This window comes from Carettochelys insculpta, chromosome 26, assembly GCF_033958435.1.
Source record: "Carettochelys insculpta isolate YL-2023 chromosome 26, ASM3395843v1, whole genome shotgun sequence".
NCBI classification, from domain to species: domain Eukaryota; kingdom Metazoa; phylum Chordata; order Testudines; family Carettochelyidae; genus Carettochelys; species Carettochelys insculpta.
In genome coordinates this window covers 11,520,975-11,544,186 of record NC_134162.1, presented here as the reverse complement: position 1 = coordinate 11,544,186, position 23,212 = coordinate 11,520,975, and the positions used below count along the sequence as shown (strand labels likewise).

The 23,212-nt window shown below is 45.5% G+C and overlaps 1 protein-coding gene across 3 annotated transcripts in view; it reads right to left on the bottom strand.

The window, feature by feature from the left end:
• Positions 1-23,212, bottom strand: part of RASSF5 (Ras association domain family member 5) — a 96,253-nt gene that overhangs the window by 37,700 nt on the left and 35,341 nt on the right. Inside the window, exon 1 of one of the 3 annotated variants that reach the window (XM_074977727.1) lies at positions 15,964-16,143. The exons of the other annotated variants lie outside the window; for them this stretch is intronic. Coding sequence (XP_074833828.1) covers positions 15,964-16,065 — 102 coding nt within the window. The 5' untranslated portion in view covers positions 16,066-16,143. Of the gene's footprint in view, positions 1-15,963; positions 16,144-23,212 lie in introns of those variants that run through there. 3 annotated transcript variants of the gene reach the window in all.

Sequence of the window (23,212 nt, the reverse complement as noted above, 5' to 3'; positions counted from 1 at the left end):
AGGACTTGTGGGTTTTATGCTCAACCTTGCTACTAATTTGTTACGCCAACTTAATTAACCTCTGTGGCTAAATTTCCCTCAAACAATACTTCCCTATCTCCCAGAGGTGCTATGAGGCTTCATGTGTCCCCCAAGTGCTCCAAGATCCTCTGTGTAAAATGGAACATTATAAACCCATAATATATCTAAACAATTACTGTGAAGCCTGACGCTGCCATTTAGTAGGATCCTGACACCTGAGGATTCCCACAGAAATGAACAGAGCTACTCACCGACATTAATGTCTCTGGGAGTCTTTCCACTGACTTCAATGAATTTTAGACCAGGCCCTTGATAACATAGCAAGGTGAAATTACTCACAGTAGTAGAACTGGTCCCTGAAAAGTGACTGGATTATTTACAACTGTGTGATGGTTACAAGAAAGCTGTAAGTAAAAACTTTTGCCAGCATGATGTAGCTCGTAAGATTTGTTGAGAAAGAGAAACCATCTTCATGTTCACAGGCCTGAAGCTTTGCTTTGCTTGCAAACTGGGTAAGTTCAGCAACCCATATTCATCTGATAAGACCCACCCTTTCTTAGAAAAAATAAGGATTTAAAGAACCCCCTGCAAAACCCAGCGAGATTGTGAGTGGAAAGGAGTTAAATGAGAACCAACTTGTTCATCCTCTGATAAAGGCGGTGGATTCAGCAATGCAGTGAAAATCTGTTGTCAAGGCTGCATCTATTGTTCATCTGACCCCTGCGTTGTATGTTTTTTTGAGGAAACAATAGCACATAAGTCTGCACAACATGCAGAGCTAATTCACTCACGTGGCCAGGAAAAGTGGAGGCCAAATGTGTACGTTGTATACAAGGCACTGTAATCTCTTTCCTGGACAGTTTCTTCTCTTCCATGTTGCTGCCTCTACCAACCAGCTTTTTAACTATCCCAATGAGTAGCTGCACTTTTCCTAGGAGGCTTTCAGGCTCCAGCTTCCTTAACACTTGATTCCACAAGTCTCTATACCTCTCCCGTGATCAGGCCACCAATGAAAAATGAGTCAGAAGGGCTTAGTCTGTAGTAGCACAGTTGAAGACAAGCTTTCTGGGATCTATGAACAAATACCACCTAAGCCTTTAAATAAAGACATGTCAGCTGACTGACAGCTGTTCAGATGGCTTTCTGGTTTGTGAACACCAGGAACACTTATCTATTTGCCCTGCCACAATAAGTTCCGCTCAATACTATCTATACTCACAGAAGAGAAGCATGAGAGGAGTCTGGCAAAACACTGAGTGTGCAAGCAAGGCTTTTTGACCTACTGGAAACACACTGTCTCAGCCACACTGCTGCCATGTGGTTCTACCCTTCAGCCCAGGAGTCACGTGGAAGTTAATGATCTGTTTAAATCATTAAATGCTTTCAGATCACTTTGCAGAAAATGACCTTGAAGATCTTCAAAAAGATCTTGCAAAACTAGGCAATTGGGCTACAAAATGACAAATGATATTTAATATTGATAAATGTAAAGTAAAGCACATTGGCAAAAATAATCCCATCTATACACACAAAATGATGGGGACTAACTTAGCTATAACTAAAGAGAGATCTTGGAGTCATTATGGATAATTCTCTGAAAACATTTACTCAATGTGCAGCAGCAGTCAAAAAAGCAAACAATGTCAGGAATCGTTAAAAAGGGGATAGAGAACAAGACAGAGAACATCTTATTGCCTCTTTGTAAACTCATGTTACACCCACATTTTGAATTGTGTGTACAGATATGGTTGCTTCATCTCAAAAGCAAGATACTGGCACTGGAAAAGGTTCAGAGAAAGGCAACAAAAATGATTAGGGGTTTGGAACAGGTGCCATGTGGAGAAACATTCAGAAGACTGACCTTTTGGCTCAGAAAAGGGGAGATTAAGAGGAGATATGATACAGATCGATAAAATCATGAGAGGTATGGAAAAAGTGAATAAGGAGGGTTACTTACTCGTTCCCATAATATAACAGCTAGGGGTCACCAACAGAAATTTATGGGTAGCAAGATTAAAACTAACAAAATAAAGTTTTTCTTCTCGCAGCACATGGTAGGCCTTTGGAACTCCTTGCCACAGTATGTTGCGAAGACCAGGACTTTAACAAGGTTCAGAAAAGAACTAGATAAATTCATGGAGGATAGATCCATCAAAGACCAATAGCCAGGCTGTGTAGGAATGGTGACGCTGACAAACATAGGCTAGGAACTAGAAATGGATGACAGGAGAGGGATCACTTGATGATTCCCTGATCTGTTCGTTCCCTATGGGGCATCAGGCATTGCCACTGGTGGAAGACAGGCTACTGGGCTAGATGGAACTTTGGTCTGAACCACTGTGGCCATTCTTTTGTTTTAAAATACTGCTGAAGCAAACAGCAGTGCGAGCTGGAGGAATGAGCCAAACATTCCAAGTCCAGAGTAGAGCTCCCAACACCGAGTCACTCTGTGGCTTTGAATAAGTCTTTTCTTCCTCTGTAAAACAGAGATAGTTGTGCTGACTCCAACTGACAGAGGTGCTGTGAGAATTAAGCAGTAAATGTCTGCGTATTGTTTTCAACATGTCAAGTGGTGGTAGAACAACAGTGCTAATAGAACTTCTTCCAAAGTATTGTAGCAACAATTTTTGTTACTGTAATATATAAAATAAAGAGCACTAACAAAAATAAAAATCTAAGCCATGTTCCAGACATCAAAAGATCATAGAGCCTATTTGGTAGCGTGCCTGCAATGCAGCAGGGATAAGGGGGACAGGATGCTTGGATCCGGAATAAAAAGGAAAAACACAAAGGAGCAGAACATATGATTCAGTCCAGTGATGAAGGTCACAGTTTCCTTGAATGACAAGTGTGGGACAGAAAAATGAACAGGTTAGCCGTTTTTAATCCCACAGCATTAACGAAGGCTACTGCATCCCGTAAGGTCTTCCAGCAACTGTAAAAAAAAAACAAACAAAAAAAAAAACCAAGGCTGGGCCATAAGCAATAATAATGTTTGGATCATTTCACCACCTAAGTGCACATGTAACAGACCAACAGCTTCTTAGTAGCTGACTTTGGAATCCTGTCCTTATTTGTCAGTGGGACAGGTACAACGTGAGCAATAGCAGTGTAAGTGTCCTTCATACACCCTCTACCAGTGCATCTTCACCTCTTAAGGGCAGAAGGAGTAATGGCTCCAAGACCTGCCAATAAAGCTAGCAATCTGAGTTGGTGATTTCCAAGTGGACAACTTTCCAACAGGGAGTGGTGTGAGACCCACCACATTCATTTTGAACAGATCTCACGTCTAATTTGCAGCCTATCTTAGATAATTATAGGGCCCAGCTCACTACCACCATATCTGAGCACCTTACAATCTTTTCAGTGTTTTAAGTGTCCCTTTGACAAAGAGGGAAAGGAGGTCCGGAAAGGCTAAGTTAGTAACCCAAGGTCATGTAGGAATTTTGGGGGGGAACAGGGAATTAAATCACTTTTACCCCAGTTCTAAACCAGAGCCCTAATCCTTCTCCAGTGAGTTACTCAATACTGATGTGGTTTGGATTCCAAATGTTGACTTCAGAGATTAAAGGTTCCACTTCTCATGTCCAATAAAAAGAACCCCATGCCAACAAATTCCTGTATTGTCTTTTAATGGGTTCAAAACTATGTAGGGACCCAGCTAGAAACCCCATAAAAACAGGATTGTAATGGACAACCTCCAATCCCACTGAAAATCCCTATACTATAATTAAATAGTCTTCCAAGCAAGTACAAAATGTTACATTGTTATTTTCAAGTATTCAAATAGAAATAAAAGAAAGCTTGCTTTGCTTGATGGCCCAGAATTCATCTCCAGACCAGGAACTCCTTGGTACAGCATCATGAATAAAAAATAGTTAAGCAGTATGTCTGCTAGGCCAAACAATCAGCAGAGAAAGAAAAAGAAAGCCCTCAGCTAATGGTAATTAAAGTGAGCCCTCCAGGGCCTTCTGTTGTATTTACTTTTCTTTACTGCTTTTGGAATTCTACTTCTTGCATATTAGAACTGCGGCCAACAAGTTTTTCTGATGCAGCAACCGTTTTCCAAAAGGACGGTGGCATGGTTCCTTCTAATTTTTGACATCCACGGGGTGGAATAAGCTTTGTTATGTGCAGCAATGCATGTGCAGATGTGAACCATCCATACAAACACATGCTGCCTGTCCACTGTGGGCCCTTTGCTAATCAGATGGGCAGCATCTGAATCTCTCCTGGACAGCTGCCAAAGCGCTCAGCTTACAGGGAGCAGTGGCAGAAAGTCTAACGCATGGACAATTAAAACCTAACAAGACAAAGCACTAGCTAGTGAATGGTTACATCATTGGATGGGGATTCAGGAGCCTTGGGCTTAATTTCTGGCTCTGCCACAAGCACCTTGCCTAAGTCACTTGCTCTATTTCAGAGGCCACGTCTGAAATGGGCATACGCTGTTCCTTCTCCTGCACTTGGTTTGACTTGCCCACTTAGGTTGCAAATTGTACAAAGCGAGAACCGTTTCCTACTGATGTGCATGTATAGCACTTAGCTTAATGGGGTTCTGACCTCAGGTACACCCCTACGTGCTGCTGCATTAAAAGAATACAGTTTGAACCTCTCTAGTCTGGCACTCTCTCACCTAGCAATATCCGTAATCAGCAGGATTTTGGTTAGCCAGATGACCAGTTATCATGGGTGCAGCCAAGCTTCCCGGCAGTTCTATAAAGTTTGTTTCCAGCCACCAGTCCTGGCTCTCTGTGTTCTGTGCTGTTATTTAGCTCTAATTTACCCCAAATGTCGTCTAAGAGCCCAGTAAGCAGCGGAAGCGTTGGTAATGCTGCTAGGTAATATTGACCTCCCATTGGGGCGACCGTATCTCCCTGTCACAAATACTAGACAGGGAGATATTGGAGGGAGGGGCAGCTCCTCCAAGCCTTGGAGAGCCGGGAAGGATACGGCAGGCACTGGCGCTCCCTGGGAGCCTTTGGGAAGCTGTAGCTGCCAGCCTCCCTACTTCCCTGAGGCTGGGGGTAGGGGAGGGGGCAAATACGGGACAATGAGTCTGTTTTAAAAAAAAAAAAAAAAAAGGTCGGCATACCTTTTTGGCATCCCAAATACAGGACCGTCCCACCCAGTGTTGGACAGATGGTCACGCTACATCCTGTATTCTGGCAAATTCTCTTGTTTGGCACCGATCAGATCCCAAGGGTGCTGGACCAGAGAGGTTAAACCTACACAAATCATTATGTAAGGTACAATCCTGCACAGGCCACAGAGGTGGCAAGGGGCAGACAAGATGGTCTCTAGGGCTTTTCCATCTCGGAGGTCCATTGCACTACAACAATTGTGGCTTGATACCCAGTCAGGGGGACAGTGGGCAAGTCACAAAGACAACAAAGCAGCTTCTCTGCCATTGCAACAGTGTCGGTGCAGCTTCCCTGTCACGACACCCCCCACAATATTTGCACCAGGGTATTCTGGGGAAAGTCAGGCAACTACCCTGGCAAGGCCCCAGCAGAAGACAGAGCACACAGAGGACATGTGACAAGGGCAGCAAGAGCAGGTCTGTGGCAATGCACTCAGGAATGATCTAGCACACACAGTTGTAAGGACAGACTAGAGAAACTGGATACAGAGGGAGTGGGGTCTGTCAACCCTGTGAAAACCCCCAGCATGCCCCATTCCTCATTGCCCCGAACATCTTTAGGCTAGTAACTATGGCAGCCATCATTGTTTTGCTCCTGCTGAGGTATAAAGTGGAATATGAATGGCTGCCTGACCTCCTCTCCATCGCTCTGCACCTCACCATCATCTACACCAGGGCCAGGCAAACGCAAGGTGGGTGCAACACATCATCTAAGGACAAGTATCAGAGGGGTAGCTGTGTTAGTCTGGATCTGTAACAGCAACAAAGGGTCCTGTGGCACCTTACAGACTACCAGAAAAGTTTTGAGCATGAGCTTTCGTGAGCACAGACTCACTTCATCAGATGCTGGTCTTGGATTTAGACCAGCATCTGATGAAGTGAGTCTGTGCTCACGAAAGCTCATGCTCAAAACTTTTCTGGTAGTCTATAAGGTGCCACAGGACCCTTTGTTGCTGTTACATCTAAGGACAGTAGCTGCTGTAGGAATTAATGATTATCAGCAACAGTCTCCACCTTGATGATAGCGGCTCCAGCCACAAAACTGCCCCACAAGGAACACTGGATGTGCCCCCTGCCAGTCTTGGCAGAGAAGACCAAGAACGGAATGAACACAGCCCCCAAATGCCCTCTTGTTATTACTTGCTTTGTGGTAGCTTTTAAAGTCTACAGCTGAGATCAGGGCCCCATTGTTCTACATCATGGGTCGGTAACCACAATAGCAAGAGGGCTCATTTTTTTTTAATTCAGTAAAAACCTCAACAATTCAAGAGCCACAATGCACAGGAATATGAGACGGTCCTTAATTAATAATGTCAAACCAGACTTTTTGTAACCCTTATTTTAAGAACAGCTCACACACAGTGATTTGTAACGTTATGAATGTTTACTGCACGACATTCACTGTTTATTGAAAATAATAGATGGGTTTTGGTTTGGTTTTTTTTTCTTTTGCCATTATAGCATTGGGAGCCATAAAGCCGTCCTTGAAGAGCCACTTGCAGCTCTGGAGCCACAGGGTGCAGACCCCTGTCCTGCTCATACACTTATATGTGTCTACACAGCACGTGGGAGGCAAGACTGTGACACACAGTCACACATCCAAGCTAGTTTTGATTGAACTTCCTAAAGACAGGGTAGCCACGGATGCATGGGCAAGCTGCCCAAGTACAAGCTTGTCCAGGACCCTAGGTATTTACTCACCATGGCACCATGGTGACACTACTAGTATGAGTGAGCTACCTTGATCACAGTTAGCCTGGGTGTGCCTACATGTGCTATCATGACAGTCCCTTAGTGAGAGACTATCCCTGTCCCAAAGAGCTCACACTATCAATAGGAGAGACAGGTGAAGAGCAGGAGGGGAATGAGGCACAAAGACATGATGCAACTTGCTCAAGGGCACTGGCAGAGGCAAAATTAGAATCCAGGTCTGAGACTTGGGTGACAAATACAACTGCCCCCCAGCACCTTCCTGGTCCTGCCTCTCTGTTTGCCATGGGGCAGTCCCTCCATATAAGGCTGCAGCACAAATGAGCAGAGGTTGGAACTGCTGCTGAGCTTTTGTTCACTGTTCCATGCACCAAGAATCCGGCCTCCAGGATTACTTATCCAGCCCCTTTCAACAACAGTCTATCCATTAAAGTTCAGAAACAGGACACGTATCTTGTGCAAACATCTATAATCTGATTAGTACCAATCCAAATCATATAAGTGATACCAACAGTTATTACAAGTCTAGCGCCAACGAGGCATGGTCACCCTATAAAACAGATTCCAACAGTCCCTGCCCCAATGAGCTTACAATCCCTCTCCCTCCTATATACAGATACGCTTAAGGATAAACTGGTCTTGCCTACCAATGCTTTTCAGTTTAAATTGGATAGATTTATCTCAGCTCAAGAGCAGTCCCCTCTCGAAAAGGTCAATAAGGTAACCTTGATGTTCTTTGTTGTGAACCCCAGAGCCAACAGTCACGCAGTCAGCACTGCGGTATAACCTGGTAACATAGCAACATTGCTCTGCATTATCTCCATGGCAAATAGTTGAGAGAATGATTCTCTCTCCCCCCACCCACCAATTGAGAAAGATATTACAAGGTGGTTTTTTTTGTGTTTTCCAGACACTGAAATCTAATTGCAAGGCTGGATCCCAGTTTCTTCATCCCTTTCTCCTCCCTTCATATCCCCAAGCTATTTACGGCACGTCTATGCTAGACTTGAAAGACACGCCATTCCATCTACAACAATTGCGCAGCTGGAATCGACTTAGCTTGCCGTCCTCCCAATAATGAGCGTAGGGGTCGACTGTTGATCCGACAGTTCGATTCCATACACCTCCCGCTAGGTGCACAAAATTGAACCCAGGAAGAGTTACTCTCATTGGGTTGATGATCTGGCCAGTGTAGATGTACCCTTAGTCTGTCTTAGGGGCTTACACGTGTGCCACTTCCTGAGAACCTGAATGCTTCAGAATCTTTCATGTAGATATCCTCACAATGCACGAAATTGCCATTGTGATGGCTGCCATCTCAGCCAGCACACCAGGGACTGAACCTGAGAGCTCCAGTGCTAAATACAGGGCCTTTTTGTGCTGGTACGAGCCAGTATTAACTAACGGCGCCTTGACAGCCTAGGCCTGGCTGGGTAGTGGGGGATCCACCAACCCCATGGCTGGGAGCCTCCCTGGCAGCTCTGGCCCCAGGGACCCAGCTGGGGTCAGGGGAACCTGGCAGCCTGAGGGTTGGGAGTCCCGCCAGCAGCTCCAGCTGCAGAAACCCAGCCGGGGTGGTCAAGGTTCCCAGCAGCCCCGCGGTGTGGGCCCAGGTAGGCTGTGGAGCCCCGCCATTAGCCCCAGCCACGGGAGCCCTGGGGGGGAGGGGGGAAGAGGTGGGGCAGGGAGCCGGCTGAGTACCAGTTCCTGTTCTTTTACCAAAAAATCCACTGGGTACAAACATAAGGTGCTATAGCTCCAGAGGGGGACTCACTACACCAGAGGATTACACAGTACTGTTTGACAAGGTCATAGCTGGAGTTCATGATGGAACAGGGAACTGAGCCCTCATTTCCCAATTTGCACCCTACCCACTAGACTTGCTATTCTCTCTCTGCCCAACTAGGGTTCGACACAAACCCAGTGTGACTCATCCGTCCTCCTCAAAGTCACACATGCAAAACATCTGAATTTCCCCTGGTGTTTGTTCGGACTTGGATGTTCTACAACAGAACTCGCATTTGCCATCATGTGACTTACAGGAGAGGGGGAAGTCACACACACATTGGGCCACCACAACTCAAACCCAGCCATGACAACTTTATTCTCACTGCAGTCTCTGAAAGGCTCCCAGATCTGTCTGAAAGGGCCACAGAGACAAGAGTCATCTTAACCTCTGGCCTAAATGCACATGGTTGAGTAGCTGTATCTGGCTCTCTGCATAAAGAGCAAGTTCAGTCTTCAGGGCTCTTTGTTTGTCTTTTCTTTGCTGAACTCCTGACTCATGGGCAGCAATTTTCAGCCCAGGGTGTCTTCTTTCTGTGCGTACTGAAGGACACTCTCTCAATACAGATGGCTTGGGAAGTCCCCAGAAAACATCCTGCCTCCCTAGGTCTCAAGCCGGAGCACAAACTAAGTCAGGTGTCTATTTTTGTGCAACCTCCCGCCATGACTAGCGTGAAGCGCTCCAAGAACTAGTTTTAAACAGCAGTTCTCAGAACAGCGGGCTGTCACCAGTGCTCCCTGTCAGCTGTGCGCTTGAGTGGCCACCAAGAAAAGAGTCAGGTGTTGCCCAGTTGATCAGCAAAGCTCCCACAGCCACCAGCACATGCTTCTACTGGTGGTGTGCCTCTGAGCATGCCTGAGTACACAATTTTTATTCTGCACGTGGATGGAAAAAATTAGTGGGAAACATTGGTTGTGATGGGATCACCAAGGCTGGCTTTTGGCTTGCTGGGACCTGGGGCCAATGCCAAAGCCTGTTCCCCACTCAGGCCAGGGCTGAAACCAAAGCCTAAGGGCTTCAGCCCTGGAGAGTGGGACTCAGCTTAGAGGCCCCCCCACCTGCGGCCAGCAGAGCTTAGGGAGGCTCAGGGTTCAGTTCCCCTTCCTGGGGTCATGTAGTAATTTTTTTTGTCAAAAGCGGGTCACAGTGGGATGAAATTTGAGAAGTTCTGAACCAGTATACACAGTCACAACTGGTCAAGAGAATGCTCCTTATAGCTTCCTCTCAAGAAACGGCCTGAAACAAACCAAGTACAATCCCGCACCTTCTTCATTACAGAAGGACAACTCTGTTAAGCTCCTGAGGTTGGGACCATGAATGGTCACGTCGAACATGTTTTGCTGTGCTCTGTACCAGTGTTTCTTAAACTGAACAGAACACCGCCGTTCCATGAACAACTTGCAGGTATGCCACCAGTGTTTGGAAAAATAATTCACTTTTACTGTCAGACTATATTTTCTATTACTGAATTGGGCGCAATGTTACTATTTCATTGCTATGATACCTGATTAAGCTACTTGATTTTGGTTTTGCTGTCTATGTTGCTGTTAGTTTGGTTTTTGTTCTGATAACACTTTTTTTTTTTTCTTCCTGGAGAAAACGTTCATAAGGTGTTCCACATAAAAAAAAATAAGTTATTGTTTGGTGTTCTGTGGACTCAAACTGTTGAAGAAACACTGCTCTACATTCCTGCTCTTCCCTCCCTCCCAGAAAAAAATTGTGGAAAAAAGTTAGTGGAATTTTCAAATATGCCAGTCAAACCTCCATTTGTTCTTCTGGACATCAACAGAGAAAAATTAACTGTCCCACTGATTCCAGTTATCTTCCACCCCACCATTTGAAATCCTAAAGGTGTGCTGTAATGCAAGTGCAAGCACAGGGCCTCCAAAGGACAAGAGCATGCGGTTTTCCAGCCTGACATACATGAGGAGGGAAGCAGCTTGGGCTGGATTCTGCAGATGATCCACCTGTGGTTTGATTTTGGGTACCCACAGGACTTCCACAAGTAGACAGGCAAAGCAATCAGGCCCAAGGCTCGTGCACCATCTCAGCTCGTTACCAGAACTTAAGGAGGTCACATGTCTATACAGCTTGCTGACACTGCAGCTGCAGTTTGCTTTGGACTTCTACCCCACATCACCAGACACCAATGACTGAAATCTTTAGAGATGACAGGTCCCAAGACAGCCAAAGTGGGTTGGGTAGCAGTTCTGTGACTTCAACCTGATCAGCACACACAGGAGAGCTGGAGATTTTGAACGGTCATAAGCAGAGTTCTCAGTAAGCTATGCTCTTGCGTGGCCCCTCAGGAGAGATTTAAATGCTACCCACCTGATTAACAGATCAGCACAGGTAAGCTTTTTATTTCTACAGGTGCTGCATATTCACACATGGCTCAGCACACAAGTTTATTCTGCACACAGACGACAAAAAAATCTACACATGGGTGGAAAAGATTAGAGGATACATTGGTCATAAAGGCAGGGACATTATTATAATTCATCAGAAGCTGAATATTATAGTCTTAATTTACCTCTGTATTTCAGCAAGGAGTCTCCATGCTGCCCATCCATCAATGAGGGCAGAACAAGAAGGTGACAGAATAAAAGGGAACCAGTGAGTGGGACAGTTAGACACAGGAAGTCTAAAGCTCTTTCAAAGCATTTACAGAAAGACCAGATTGCTTGAAATCCATGAGTACAAGAGAAAAAGAAAAATGAGATTGATTTCATGAAGCGAGTTACTGCAGATGCATGAGAATCCTGACATCTTATCATTAAAAGATAAGCTTCTCTGGTGGGGCTAAATGTATTTGATTGTTGGGACACCCATGAAGTCTCTGCTTCAACTAGGCCAGGTCTACCCTATGGGAGAAAGTCAACTTAAAATACGTAACTCCAGCCACGAGAATAGCATAGCTGCAGTCAATGTACCATAGGATGAATTTCTCCATCTGCCCCACAGAAGGAGGGCTACTGAAGAAACTCTCCTGTTGACTTCCCTTTCTCCTCATGACCGTGAGGGTCAATAAGGATGCTGTCTGAACTCAATTTAGCAGGTCCATGCTAGACCCGCTAAATCAATCCCCAGATGATCAACCTCTGGCAGCATAGGCAAGCTCCTAGTGAGGAACAATGGTGATGAGCCTGTGGAAGAAGAAACAAAGCCCCAAAGGTTCCAGCTGGACCAAGAAGATGGAACAGTCAGTAACTGGGTCAAATCCTGAAGTTTGAGGAAAACACCCAGTGCTTTCAGCAGGTGTTTTGACTGAGTAACGACCAGAGGTGGGAAAAAGTACCTGAAAAGTTATTTGAGTAAAAGTGCAGCTGCTTTCACATCTGGATGGATACTTGAGTATAGTCAAGGGGTGTGTGTGTGTGTGTGTGTACACTTTTACTCAAGTAGTTTTCCAGAGGAATAGTGGTGTTTTGTACTTAAGTGCACCTCCTCCAAGCAGCTGTACTTTTACTCAAGTGACTTCTGGGGTGCTTCTTCCCACTTCTGGTAATGACAGATTAGGGCCACCAGAAGACAAAGAACCAAAAAAAATCAGAGTGTCAGGTTAAATCAAAAATTCAGTTATCTGCCTGGTCTGGGATGAGTGTACCTCCCAGCCCCCGCCTGCTGGGGTGATACTGCTGTTGTCCCAGCTGGAGGTTAAAGTAGGCTGGTGCACCCTCGTATGCTATACTGGTAAGAAAGTGGCCAGCCAGGGAGCTGAGCTCTGAATGCTGAATGCCGAAGACCACCAGAGTGCTCATAATGCAGATCTTAGAACCCCCTCTTAGCGTGGGGTTCTGGGCTGCAGCCACTTATGCCCTTGCGACATTAATCTGGCCCTGCCTGGTGAAGAGAAGAGAGGTGACTCTGCACACGGCTGTTCCCCCCATTGGGCTGGAGTTCTGAGCACTGGCTCAGAGCTAACAAGGAGGGAAGCTCTGTTTGTCCGCCAACTGCCACCACAGCTCCCCCTGGCCAGGACTCATGGCCAACAAGAGCTGCAGGGTCAGTGCTTGCAGGCAAGGGCAGCACACAGAGCCATCCCCACAGACTGCAGCCAAGGACATGCCCATAGCAACTTTGAGGAATTGTGTAGGGTGAGGTCAGGCAGGGAGCCTGCCTCAGCCCAGCTGTGCCAGCAAACGGGAGCCGTCTGAGGTAAGTGGTCTGCACTCCTACCCTCTGCCTCAGCCCTGAGCCCCCTCCCACACCCTAACCCCTGCCTCAAGACTCTTCCTGCACTCCAAAACCCTTGGCCCCAGCTTGCAGCTCCCCCTCCTGCTCTCCAAACCCCTCCCTCCCCAGCCACAGACCAGAGCCAACCCCCCCAGCCAGCGCACTTCCCCTCCTCCCTACCCCACAGCCCTCTGCCCCAGCCTAGGGCACCTTCCCATGACCCCCACCCATTTTTTGTCCCACGCTGAATCCTCGGGGAAGCATTGAGCTTCCCGCCACAGGTGTGATTGTTCTATTTTAAATTAGAAAAAGAGTTGTATGTAGGCTCTCCCCCAATGTCTCATAGCCCCAGGCCTCCAGAATAGTTAATCCAGCCCAGGCAGGTTCTCTGATCGCAGCCACCTCTGCCTCAACCTCATCCACCCCACACTAGCCCATGGTGAGCCAGCGGTGATTTAAAAAGCATGGGGCTCTGCTTGCCACAGTAGCAGCCACCAGGAACCCTGGCCCCTTTTGAACTGCCAGGCCCTGGGATAGTTGCCCCCTTTGGTCCTCTTTCCTTCCATTGGCAAGGCTTACTCAACCTGTACCCCACCCTTCACTCCAACCCAATGCTCTCAGCATGTGCATTGCAGGGCTCTGTTTGCTAAACTGCAGGATCACTTTTTAAAAACTTCTTAAAAAAAGCCTAAGGGAACTAAAACAGTATTAAGAAACACAATATCAGATAGATCGCTCTAATGCCATATATTTTACATTCACTAGAAGCAAAAGGGGGGGTGAGATACGACAATATCGGTAAGAAAATTAAGTTACTTTCTCCCCCAGTCCCAGCATTTTGTAAATCAATGCCTGGGCTGGTGTCAAAGCTGAATAATGATTGCACCTGTTTCCCTCTGTCATCTCCAAGGATGCTTGGGCAAAGCATTCCACCCACACCACCCAGCCTGTGCCTCTCAAGCAGCCTGCGTGTCATCTGGTCCAGGATGAATATAGTTCTGATGATTCACATTTACATCAGAGATAGGAGGGGACAAAAACTCACTGGGTTTGTGTAAGTATATAAAACTGTTCTTCTCAGTCTGTTCTCTATTCATTTCCCCCCACCCACACCCCCAACTATGAGGCAATGGGAAGCTCCTCAGGTGATCAGGTTCCCACAAGTACCAATTTGCTGTTGAAAAACATATTTTGGCTATATTAGGGCTCGGATGTTATTTCTAGCTGCTCCGTGCCACAATTTGGCGTCTGTCTTTCAGAACTCCAGGAGCCAGAGCCAACCTTAAAGGTTTGAGAATTTGCATGTGTAATTCCTATTAATTACCCCTTCACAACAAGAAACACAGAAGTAACAGTGCACTTTGAATTGCTCCCACATTCCATATATGACCAAGAGCCTTAAATTATTTTTACTGCCAGAAAGAAAAAAAAAACTACCAAGCTTCCAGAGGATTTGCATCTAAAGCACTATTGTAAAGCTAAACTGTATATATATATATATATATATATATATCTCCTATAAAATGGTTTGCCCAGCCCACTATACTGTTTTAAACATGAAACATTTCCTTCCCACAGTGCAAGAAAGCTGTAATACCAGATCACTTGAGATATACTTCTTTTGAAATATACTTATTTTAATTTCCAACATGTTTGATGCCGTTAAGAAGAGAGGAATGCAGGGGAGAAACCGGTGCAGTTGACACCCATTAGAACCGAGCCCAGATACAGTCATGAGCACATCTTAGGACAGGATAAAGCAGTGAATGAAAGAGCAGACTCCTTTGAAAACTTGCATTTCAATATCCTGCTTCAGAAGAGAGAATGAGAAAAGAGGAAGACAGAAAAATATCAGCAAATGTTTACTAACTGTCAACTCCCAACAGATTACTCATGGGGGATGTCTGACGTTAAATCCCAGGGAATATTTCTAAAAAAATTTAACATGAGTAAAATGAGAACTACTGGATAATAGATTGTCCCATACACCAATTCACTCAACTGGATGATACTTGTAAATTAAAATCAACATTTTCAGAGGGTTGGTTTGTTTTTTTTTTGTTTTTTTTTGACAAAGAGAAAGATGAGACCAAAAGCACCTGCTTCGGATTATAACTTTGCAGTTTCAGACATGCAAATATGGCAGCTCCCTACAGCGGAATTTCACCTTGATAATTTAAAATACATCTTTCTTAAGCAAAAAAGAAGAACTGCTACAGACAGTGCCATGGTGCTTTCCTCTCTCAAGCCAACAGCACAGGCAAAATCAAACTTTTCTGAAGCAGCAGAGGAAAATGGTGACCCAATTCGTGCTTCCTACAGAACATGCAGATCAAAGATCTTTTAAGGTTCTTTTTCCTGTGTAAAACCTCTAGCTCTGTTAAAGCTCTCTCCTCTCCTCATTATTTACAACCTGCACTGGATGTTGATTATAGATTCTTTGAGGGTTGGTTTTAAATAAATGCATATCAATATAAGCAATTCTATTCACTATCAGTGTTCCGAATGGCTAATAGTTTTGTCGCCAGGACAAAATGGTCACCACACAACACTCTCTTTTTAAACATACTTAGACAAAATTTAGCTCTGGTGCAATTCCAACCAGGTCAATACAACTAGACCACAGATGAATTGAGCCTATTAACTTTAGAAAACCTGCCCTCTCTGCAACCTGTCCTTAAGAATCTAAATCGGCTGCAGTATCCTATGTTGCATGTAATGGCAGAAGCATTCTCAGCCTGAGGTTTCTCATGCCTATGGGGGCTAGGAAGGGAAAGGGTTTCAGCCAGATCCTGGATGGCTGAGAAGAGGATCTTTTGAGGCTTGGGGGTGGGGGTGGGGGTTGCCTATGGTGACATGGAAAAGGAAGGGCAGAATAGACAGAGGTGAGAAGAGAGCAAAAGACATCTCTTCTACTTTGCCAGAGGGTCAGAGACATAAGAAAATGCACCCCGTTCCCATCGTTATGAGAGCAGACTGGGACCCTGACTGTGATCATGAGCTGATTTTGACAACCTGACACCTGCAGACAGACATGCACACAGACTTTTTTCTTTTTTCTTCATAGTACGGAGAATGCTCCACCCTTCGCCCAACATGGCCCTGTCGGTAGTTTTACAGCTATTACCTTGGCTGGGGCTTTGCTCTGGGCACTCCTGAAGAAGGTGGTCTTGGCTGTGAAAAAACAATCCTCGAGCTCTTCATCCAGGCTGCAGTACCCGCTGCTCATGCTGTGCTGCCAAAGGTCATCTACCAGCAGCAGATTTGAGACCCTCAGAACATGTGGGGCTCACCCAGGAGCGAGGGGAGCAAGGAACCATCTGATTGCTGTCACTGCAGTAGCAGCAGTGAGATTTCCCAACCCAGTTCCTGTATGTTCAGCAGCAGAAACGATTTCACATCCTCGGCTTCACTTGTCCTTGTCGGCAACGGCTCCTTCTGCTGGTTATCCAGCCTTGAACGAAGGGATTGTGCTGTGAAAACGGTCTTGCTGGGTGACCCTGTCCTCAGCCAACCAGCTCCCTCCGCCAAGGCTGCTGGAGAACAGAGGGGGTTGGACCTGCACGAGTTTCTTCTCTCTTCACTCTCAAACTCACTCACCATCTGTGGTTTAATCTCCTCCTGTCTGCAAGCACTGTGGAGCTGGCTGTAAGAACACATCACCTCCCTCCCCCACTCCTTTCCTGCCTGCTCTCAGTTCATGCAGAGAGGAGACCAGCCACTTCCTCTTGCACGCTTTCGCACCAGGCTCCAATTCTCAGCCTCTCTAGGGTAGACCCTGAGCGGGTGTAAATCCATGTTGTGTGTGGAAGGGAACTGATTTACACCACCAGCTTAGAAGCTGGTGTTCTCCCTCAGGTGTCTTGTAAGGACGTTCTTACAAGCAGGGATTGCAATCAGAGTCATCCTTCAAGCATTTAAAAGTATATTTTGCTACAGAAAGTCAGCTTACAGTGCTTGCCCAGGTAGAGATCTTTGTGTGGCTTAATTCACGTACTGCCTTCCTGGAATTAAAGCTGTAAGAACAAGCTGAGCTGAGTTTTAGCTTGGCTCAGTGGCTATTTAACCAATTATGTGCCAAGACAATCTGGAGAGGGGCAAGGCAAGGGATCAGAAGCACACAACGCCATTGAGCAGAACAAGACCCCACACCCTGGGCTGGAGCCTCTACGTGATGCTACCAAAGCATGAACAACAGATACCCCAGTGGTAGGAGCATGACAGACAGATTGCCTACCGACATTTGAAATGCACGAATCAGTCTGTGCCTCTGGCTGCTGCAGATAATTTTAGAACAGGCGGGATGATTTCAGCGAGGCAGACACAAAAAATGAGGCAGTTTTGATCACCACCTTAGAAAGCTGCAAGCAGCTCGCCAGGTTAGACCTTTCAGTTTGTCAGGGGCTGTCATGTTAGAGACAAGAGAGTCCCAATCTGCTCAACTGATTCCTTAGGTTCAAGAAAACCTTGTAGGCAACTGTATTACTCCCTATCTGCCCACCTTTCAATCCTCCTCCCTCTGCAATTCAAACCACCACAGAAATTAGAGCTGGAATAAACCTGTGACACCTACCATATTCCCCACACCCCTTCCTTCACCTGCCCATTGCAGGGTTGCTGGGTCATACTGAATGCTCTGGATTCCAGTTTTAAATTCTCTCTCCCACCCCTTTCAGAGGTGAGAAATAGGAATATTTAGCTGAAGACTTGCAAAGAAAGGCCTTGACTACATTACCCCTCCCCTTCTCGCCCCAATCTAACCTATCCAAGTTGGTGGGAGAGCACCTGGGGATTGCTTTATCACAGATAAGCAAATGCAGTAAATTGACCCCCAGTGAAATCAATCACTGCAGCACTGATCCACTATTTAGTGTAAACAAGCCCTAAGTTTTGTATCCCTAAACTTCCACCAAACTGAGGCATGGTCTTCTCAGGAGCTGATTGTTTCAGCCAACATGAGTTGAGGGCACTTAAGTATTTTGTAACATTTGGTAGCAGGTTATATGTTGACCCAGTTGGAAAACACAAAAGCATTAATGACAAGCTTTGGAAGGCTTGTGAAAAATCTTGCAGTCAGAAACCAGTTTGACATTAAGAAGCTTCTCAGTAGTAAAATACTAGTGGGTCAACATAGGACTCGGGTTCTTAAGAGGAGGAAGTTTTTCCCATTTATGAACAATTTTTCAGGGCTTAACTTACATGACAGGAGCAGACTGAGTAGAGACAACTAGCAGGAAATACCCCTTGTACTGTTATATCTGTTCTCTAGCAATAAATATTTAAATTCTGCCAAGTCTGGGAGTTTATTCTTCCTCTGTTCCTCTATATAAAACTTCTGTAGTTTGCACTGCTTCATGCTCCACATGGGCCCAATCCAACTTCCCCTGAAGTTTACTGAAGTTGGAGTAGGCCCTAGCAAGTAGGCAGCACCTGTGTGTACATTTCCCTTCATGTCACAGACACTAACGTGCTCATTTTAAATTCAGATAATCTTTGCTTCTCTGTCTCTCACACGCACACTCTTACATAACACATACATCCATCTCCTTTTTAGGATCTAATTCTCACTACCATGGAGCGGATGGAATTTAGCAACGAGAACTAGAGCTGAACTCCTCCCTTTTATTTCCGACTCCCCCACTGATTTGCTGTGGGACCATATGCAAATCACTTCATGTCTCAGCATCAGAAAAGTGACATAAGAGTGCCTGCTTCACAAGGCTATGAGGCTCCACTGTGGATTTAAAGGGCCTTGAGATCCTTGAATGAACGTTAAGTGGTGCAATTATTCTAATATTAACATGCATTCAGTTACAGCAAAAGTGAAAACAACTCACTGTATATTAAAACTTCCTCCCCCCTTAGGGTATTTTACAGAGAGAATTATTTATAGGGTACCTGTTGCCATGGCACCTGAACAATTCATATTTGATTTCAAATCAACAAATATGAGTCAATCAAGTGGTCAACACAGTGAGATTACAGAGAATCAAAAAGCCAAACGAAGCAGGTTTGCAGCGAAGTATGCCTGGAAGCCCCTGGAGTCTGGCAGAAGCCACCAGAAGGCTCAAGTTCTACATATTTGGATGACTCATTGGGGATGTCCCAACATCTGGCCCAGGAAAGTTTGATTCTAGCAGCTGACAGCAAGAGCATCCCACCGCAAGGAGACGGTGCAAGTTCCACATCTAAATGCACCCACTGGGAATGCTTTACAGACAACAGCCCTCCTGGTTAATACGAAGAGTAGATCTGCGTAATGGGGCCTCTGAGCTGCCAAGCGCAAAGGAAACATGGGTTCCAGACACAGAGATATGGTACGGTTCTGACACAAAGCAGCTGTGGAAATTGGTCAGGGGCAGCAAAGACAATGCCTCAGACACCCAGCTCCACTCCTCTCTGCTCACACCCAGGGCATGTCTGTTGGGGAGATCTGCTTAGCCAGCTTCTCAGGAAAACAAAATCCCTCCTCCAGGCATTTTCTTTAAAAGGCCAGAAATAAACACACTTGATGTTCCAAGGTTTGTTTATTCCTCTGCTGGAAGAGCTGATACTGACCAGCAGGGTAGAGCATGTAAAATTGACAATGAAGCGATCAGCTTCAGATCATCATCCAATGAAGAACCACTTACTACCCTCTAGAGGTGCAACGGAATCCTGGGCAGACCCAGCCATCATCACAAGGCTGGACTGGGTACCACTTAAGCTGCAATCTGATGTCCAAAGTGGGCAGGGAGGCGGGTTCTGAATGGTACATATGCCTTGTGGCCTCAAGACTAATATGAATTGCTCCTCTGTTTAAATAGTCTCAGTGGGATAGCCATGTTAATGTGTATCTTCGCAGAACAAAGCAAGCAGTCCTGTAGCATCTTTAAGACAAACCATTTTATTTATGAGGTCATGAGCTTTCATGGGTAAGACCCACCTCTTCAGATTTGAAGCAAAAATGATAAATCCCTCATCAGAGGAAATGATTGCCCCATCTTCCCATGATTTACTGTGGCCTTGACAAAGTTTGCCCCCCCCAAGGTGAAAATAAAAATCCAAACTAGTTAACTATTCAAGTATTTTACAGTGTAACTTGTAACAAACCAAACATAGCAGCTGTATTCTCACCATGTCCAGTAGTTCTGAAGGGGGGAGAGCTGAGCGAGCTGTGGTGGCTTATGGGATAGATTTAAATGCAGATTTCTTCCATTCAGTTGCACACTCAAAGCAAGCAGCAACCGTGCCACCAGTACTTAAGTCAGCACTTTCTGAACATTGAAGCTGTACAGGAGCAAGGACGGAACACAAATCTCCAAAGAACCAAACACTGCACCACATTACTCCGCTGGGATAAATGGCAATAGCGCCATTGAAATCAAGAACTAGGCAAATGTACACCAGCCTCGTGGTTCACCTTCTGGATGTCAGTGCCCAAAGTCTAGGAGATCAATCCCTCTCCCTAAACTGTCCTCCAGAATCCTTTCATTGCTGAGCTCAAATGTCTGCATCACAAAATAGCTCATTTCCCCTCAGCTTGGCATAACTATCAGCATCTGCTCGGGAAATTCTTACACACTTGACCTGCCACGGGGGCAGGGTGGGGGCAGGAGGGAGAAAGCAACTCCCAGCTCTGGAGAGATCCAAAACCCAAATCAAGGCTAATGAGGTGGTGATGAAAATATGGTGATTACCATCTTTGCTGGAAAAAACCAGCATTGTCCACAAACAGCGAGAACTGAAAGGCAGGTAAAGAGAAGGGAAGCCAACAGCACATGCACTGAATATTAAATTTTGGTATTATAGTATCTCCAGTAAGGATCAAGGGGTCATGTTCCCTCTAATGTTTTCTGTCCATGGGCAGAATACTTTTTTTATATGCACCAGGACAGGTAAGGATGTGAACCACCAATAGAAAAGCACGCTGACAGCTACGGGCATTCTGCTAATCAGTGGGATGGCAGCTAAATCTCTCCTGGGTGACCGCCCAAGTACTCAGCTCTCAAGGAACACTGATCAGGAGCCCTTTTACTGGGAGCTCTTAGTCAGGATGCATCTTTCCATATTTTACTAAGAATTTACAATTTAAGACCTCATTGATACATACATGATTATTTCCATGGGTGGGGGGGTCAAAAGTTTCCCCATTAACTTCAGTGGGGACAGGATTTCACACAGGAATCTACTCACGGGCATAACAGTTAACAAATGCTGAAATACATTGTTGGCTCAGAGCCCAAAATAAGCAGGATTATTAACATGCAATATTAAGTATGTGTTAAGTAGGTGGCGATCCCTTCGATTTCACTAGCTTAGTTACAGTTAATCACCATGTCTATTGTTTGCCAGGTTGTCATCAGCTTTAAGATGAGTTTGCAACATGTGCTGCTGAAGGATTTTTCCAGCCCACACATTAAGTAGCTCATCATAAACAAGATCTAACTCTCTCCCTGCTGCTCCAGTACTGTTTCTTCACACTTTTTCTTCCTTCATGGTTTTTCACTTCCTCCCAGAAGCCGAAACTACATGAACAGAAGACTATGTAAATGCAACCTAATTCAATCCTACAGGTCAAGATTAGCAGCAACTAGGAGCTTGCAAATCAGATATAGCTCTTAGCCTTTCCCATCTTTTGTTGATAGTGGATCTTTTTTTAAGCTTTGCTTGTCTCTCCTGAATCAGGTAATACACTGGAGAGTCACAGGTATGGTTGAACCTCTCTAGCCCAGCACACTCACGTCTGGAAACATCTGTAATCTGGCATGATTTTAGTTAGCTGGACAACCAGTTATGGGCGCAGCCAGCTTTCCCACAATCCCATAAAGTTTGGTGGCTGGAAACAGTCCTGGCTCCCAGTGTTTTGTGCTGTTTCTTAGTTGTAATTTACCCTGAAATGTCTTCTAAGCATGCAGTAAGCAGTGGAAGTGTTGGCAATGCTGCTAGACCAGGGGTCGCCAACCTGCAGCTCCAGAGCCAAATGCGGCTCTTTAAGGAGCCGCTTGCGGCTCCACGTGCTGCTGCAGCTGACTCTGGAGGCTGCCAACACAAACAAAAAACTAAATTCAGTTGCCCACCATTAAACCAGCTGAAGACATTAGTTTTGTTTGTTGAAGCAGTGGCAGTCTCTGGAGACGCTGAGCCATCAGCAGCAGCAAGGAGCCTGGAAGTAAAAGCTGCAGCAGAGTAGGGAGGCGTCCTACACGGGGGAAGGCTAAACCAGCAAGAAAGCTGGGATGAGGGGTGGCTCAGCCTGCTCCTGCCAGAGCCACACAGCCTGCTGAGAGGGCAGCAGGGAGCAGTGAACGAGCTGCACACACTGAGGTGAGTTAATCCTGGGGTGGGTGGGGGAAGGTTGGAGCTCAGAGGGGCTACACTTGGGGATGGGGGTTACTTAACTTTCTAACTCATACAAATCATTGTGTGTGTATGGTTCTTAAAAGAGGGGTAACGAAAAGCACGGTTTGACAGTATTTACTAAGGAACATCTTGTATTCACTTGCATTGTGGCTCTTGAAGGATTGATTTTGTAACTGAATTTGAAGAAGTAGCTCTTCTCCCTATTTTGGTTGCAGACCCCTGTGCTAGACAACATTCACCCTCTCGTGGTCTGGCAAATTCTCTAATTCAGCACCAGTGAAGTCCTAAAGGTGCAGGACTAGAGAGGTTCAACCTGTACAGATTTCTGAAAATGCAAGCAGGTGCACATTTATTGCTAAGGTTTCTTCTTCCTTCAAAGCATGTGTATCAAACAACTATACCACTTTATTTCTGACACAACCTGGGGCATGGAGAGAGGATGAGCTAACATACTGGCCATCAAGTCCTGCCACAATATGGTCTGAACAAGAGATGTGCTATTTTCAGCAGATAACTGGTATCAAAGAACATCTACTTTCTTCCTGCTAGACTCTCCTTCCTCCAGGACCCTCTTGCTTCAGGTACAGACTGGTTTTATAATTTTCAGGAAAACAATTAAGAAAAAGGCACAGATTTGCTGCAGCAAAGTTTTCAATGAATGGGCAGAAAACATAAATCCTAATCCCCAAGCGATGGTTTGAACTGTTTTTATAGATTTTCATTTGTTGAAGCCTGGGGGGTGAGGGGGAGAGAGTTCTGTTTCCTTGTTACTGAAAGCTCCTCCCTTTGGGCAGGACAGCGGAAGGCACCAAGGAAGTGTCAGAATGATGAATTGCCCTGATACCCAGACTGTGTTTATTATTAGAGCTATCAATAATGCACTGGCTGTTTTGTCACTATGAAGATGAAACAAGCCTTTTAATACACACTGATTCAGTGGAAAGCCTGATATGTTTGAAATAGACTGTACAGAGAGATATGCTTTGCCATTAAAATCATTCAAGGCTCAGTGGAGAATCAAGTTAGAGGCTGAT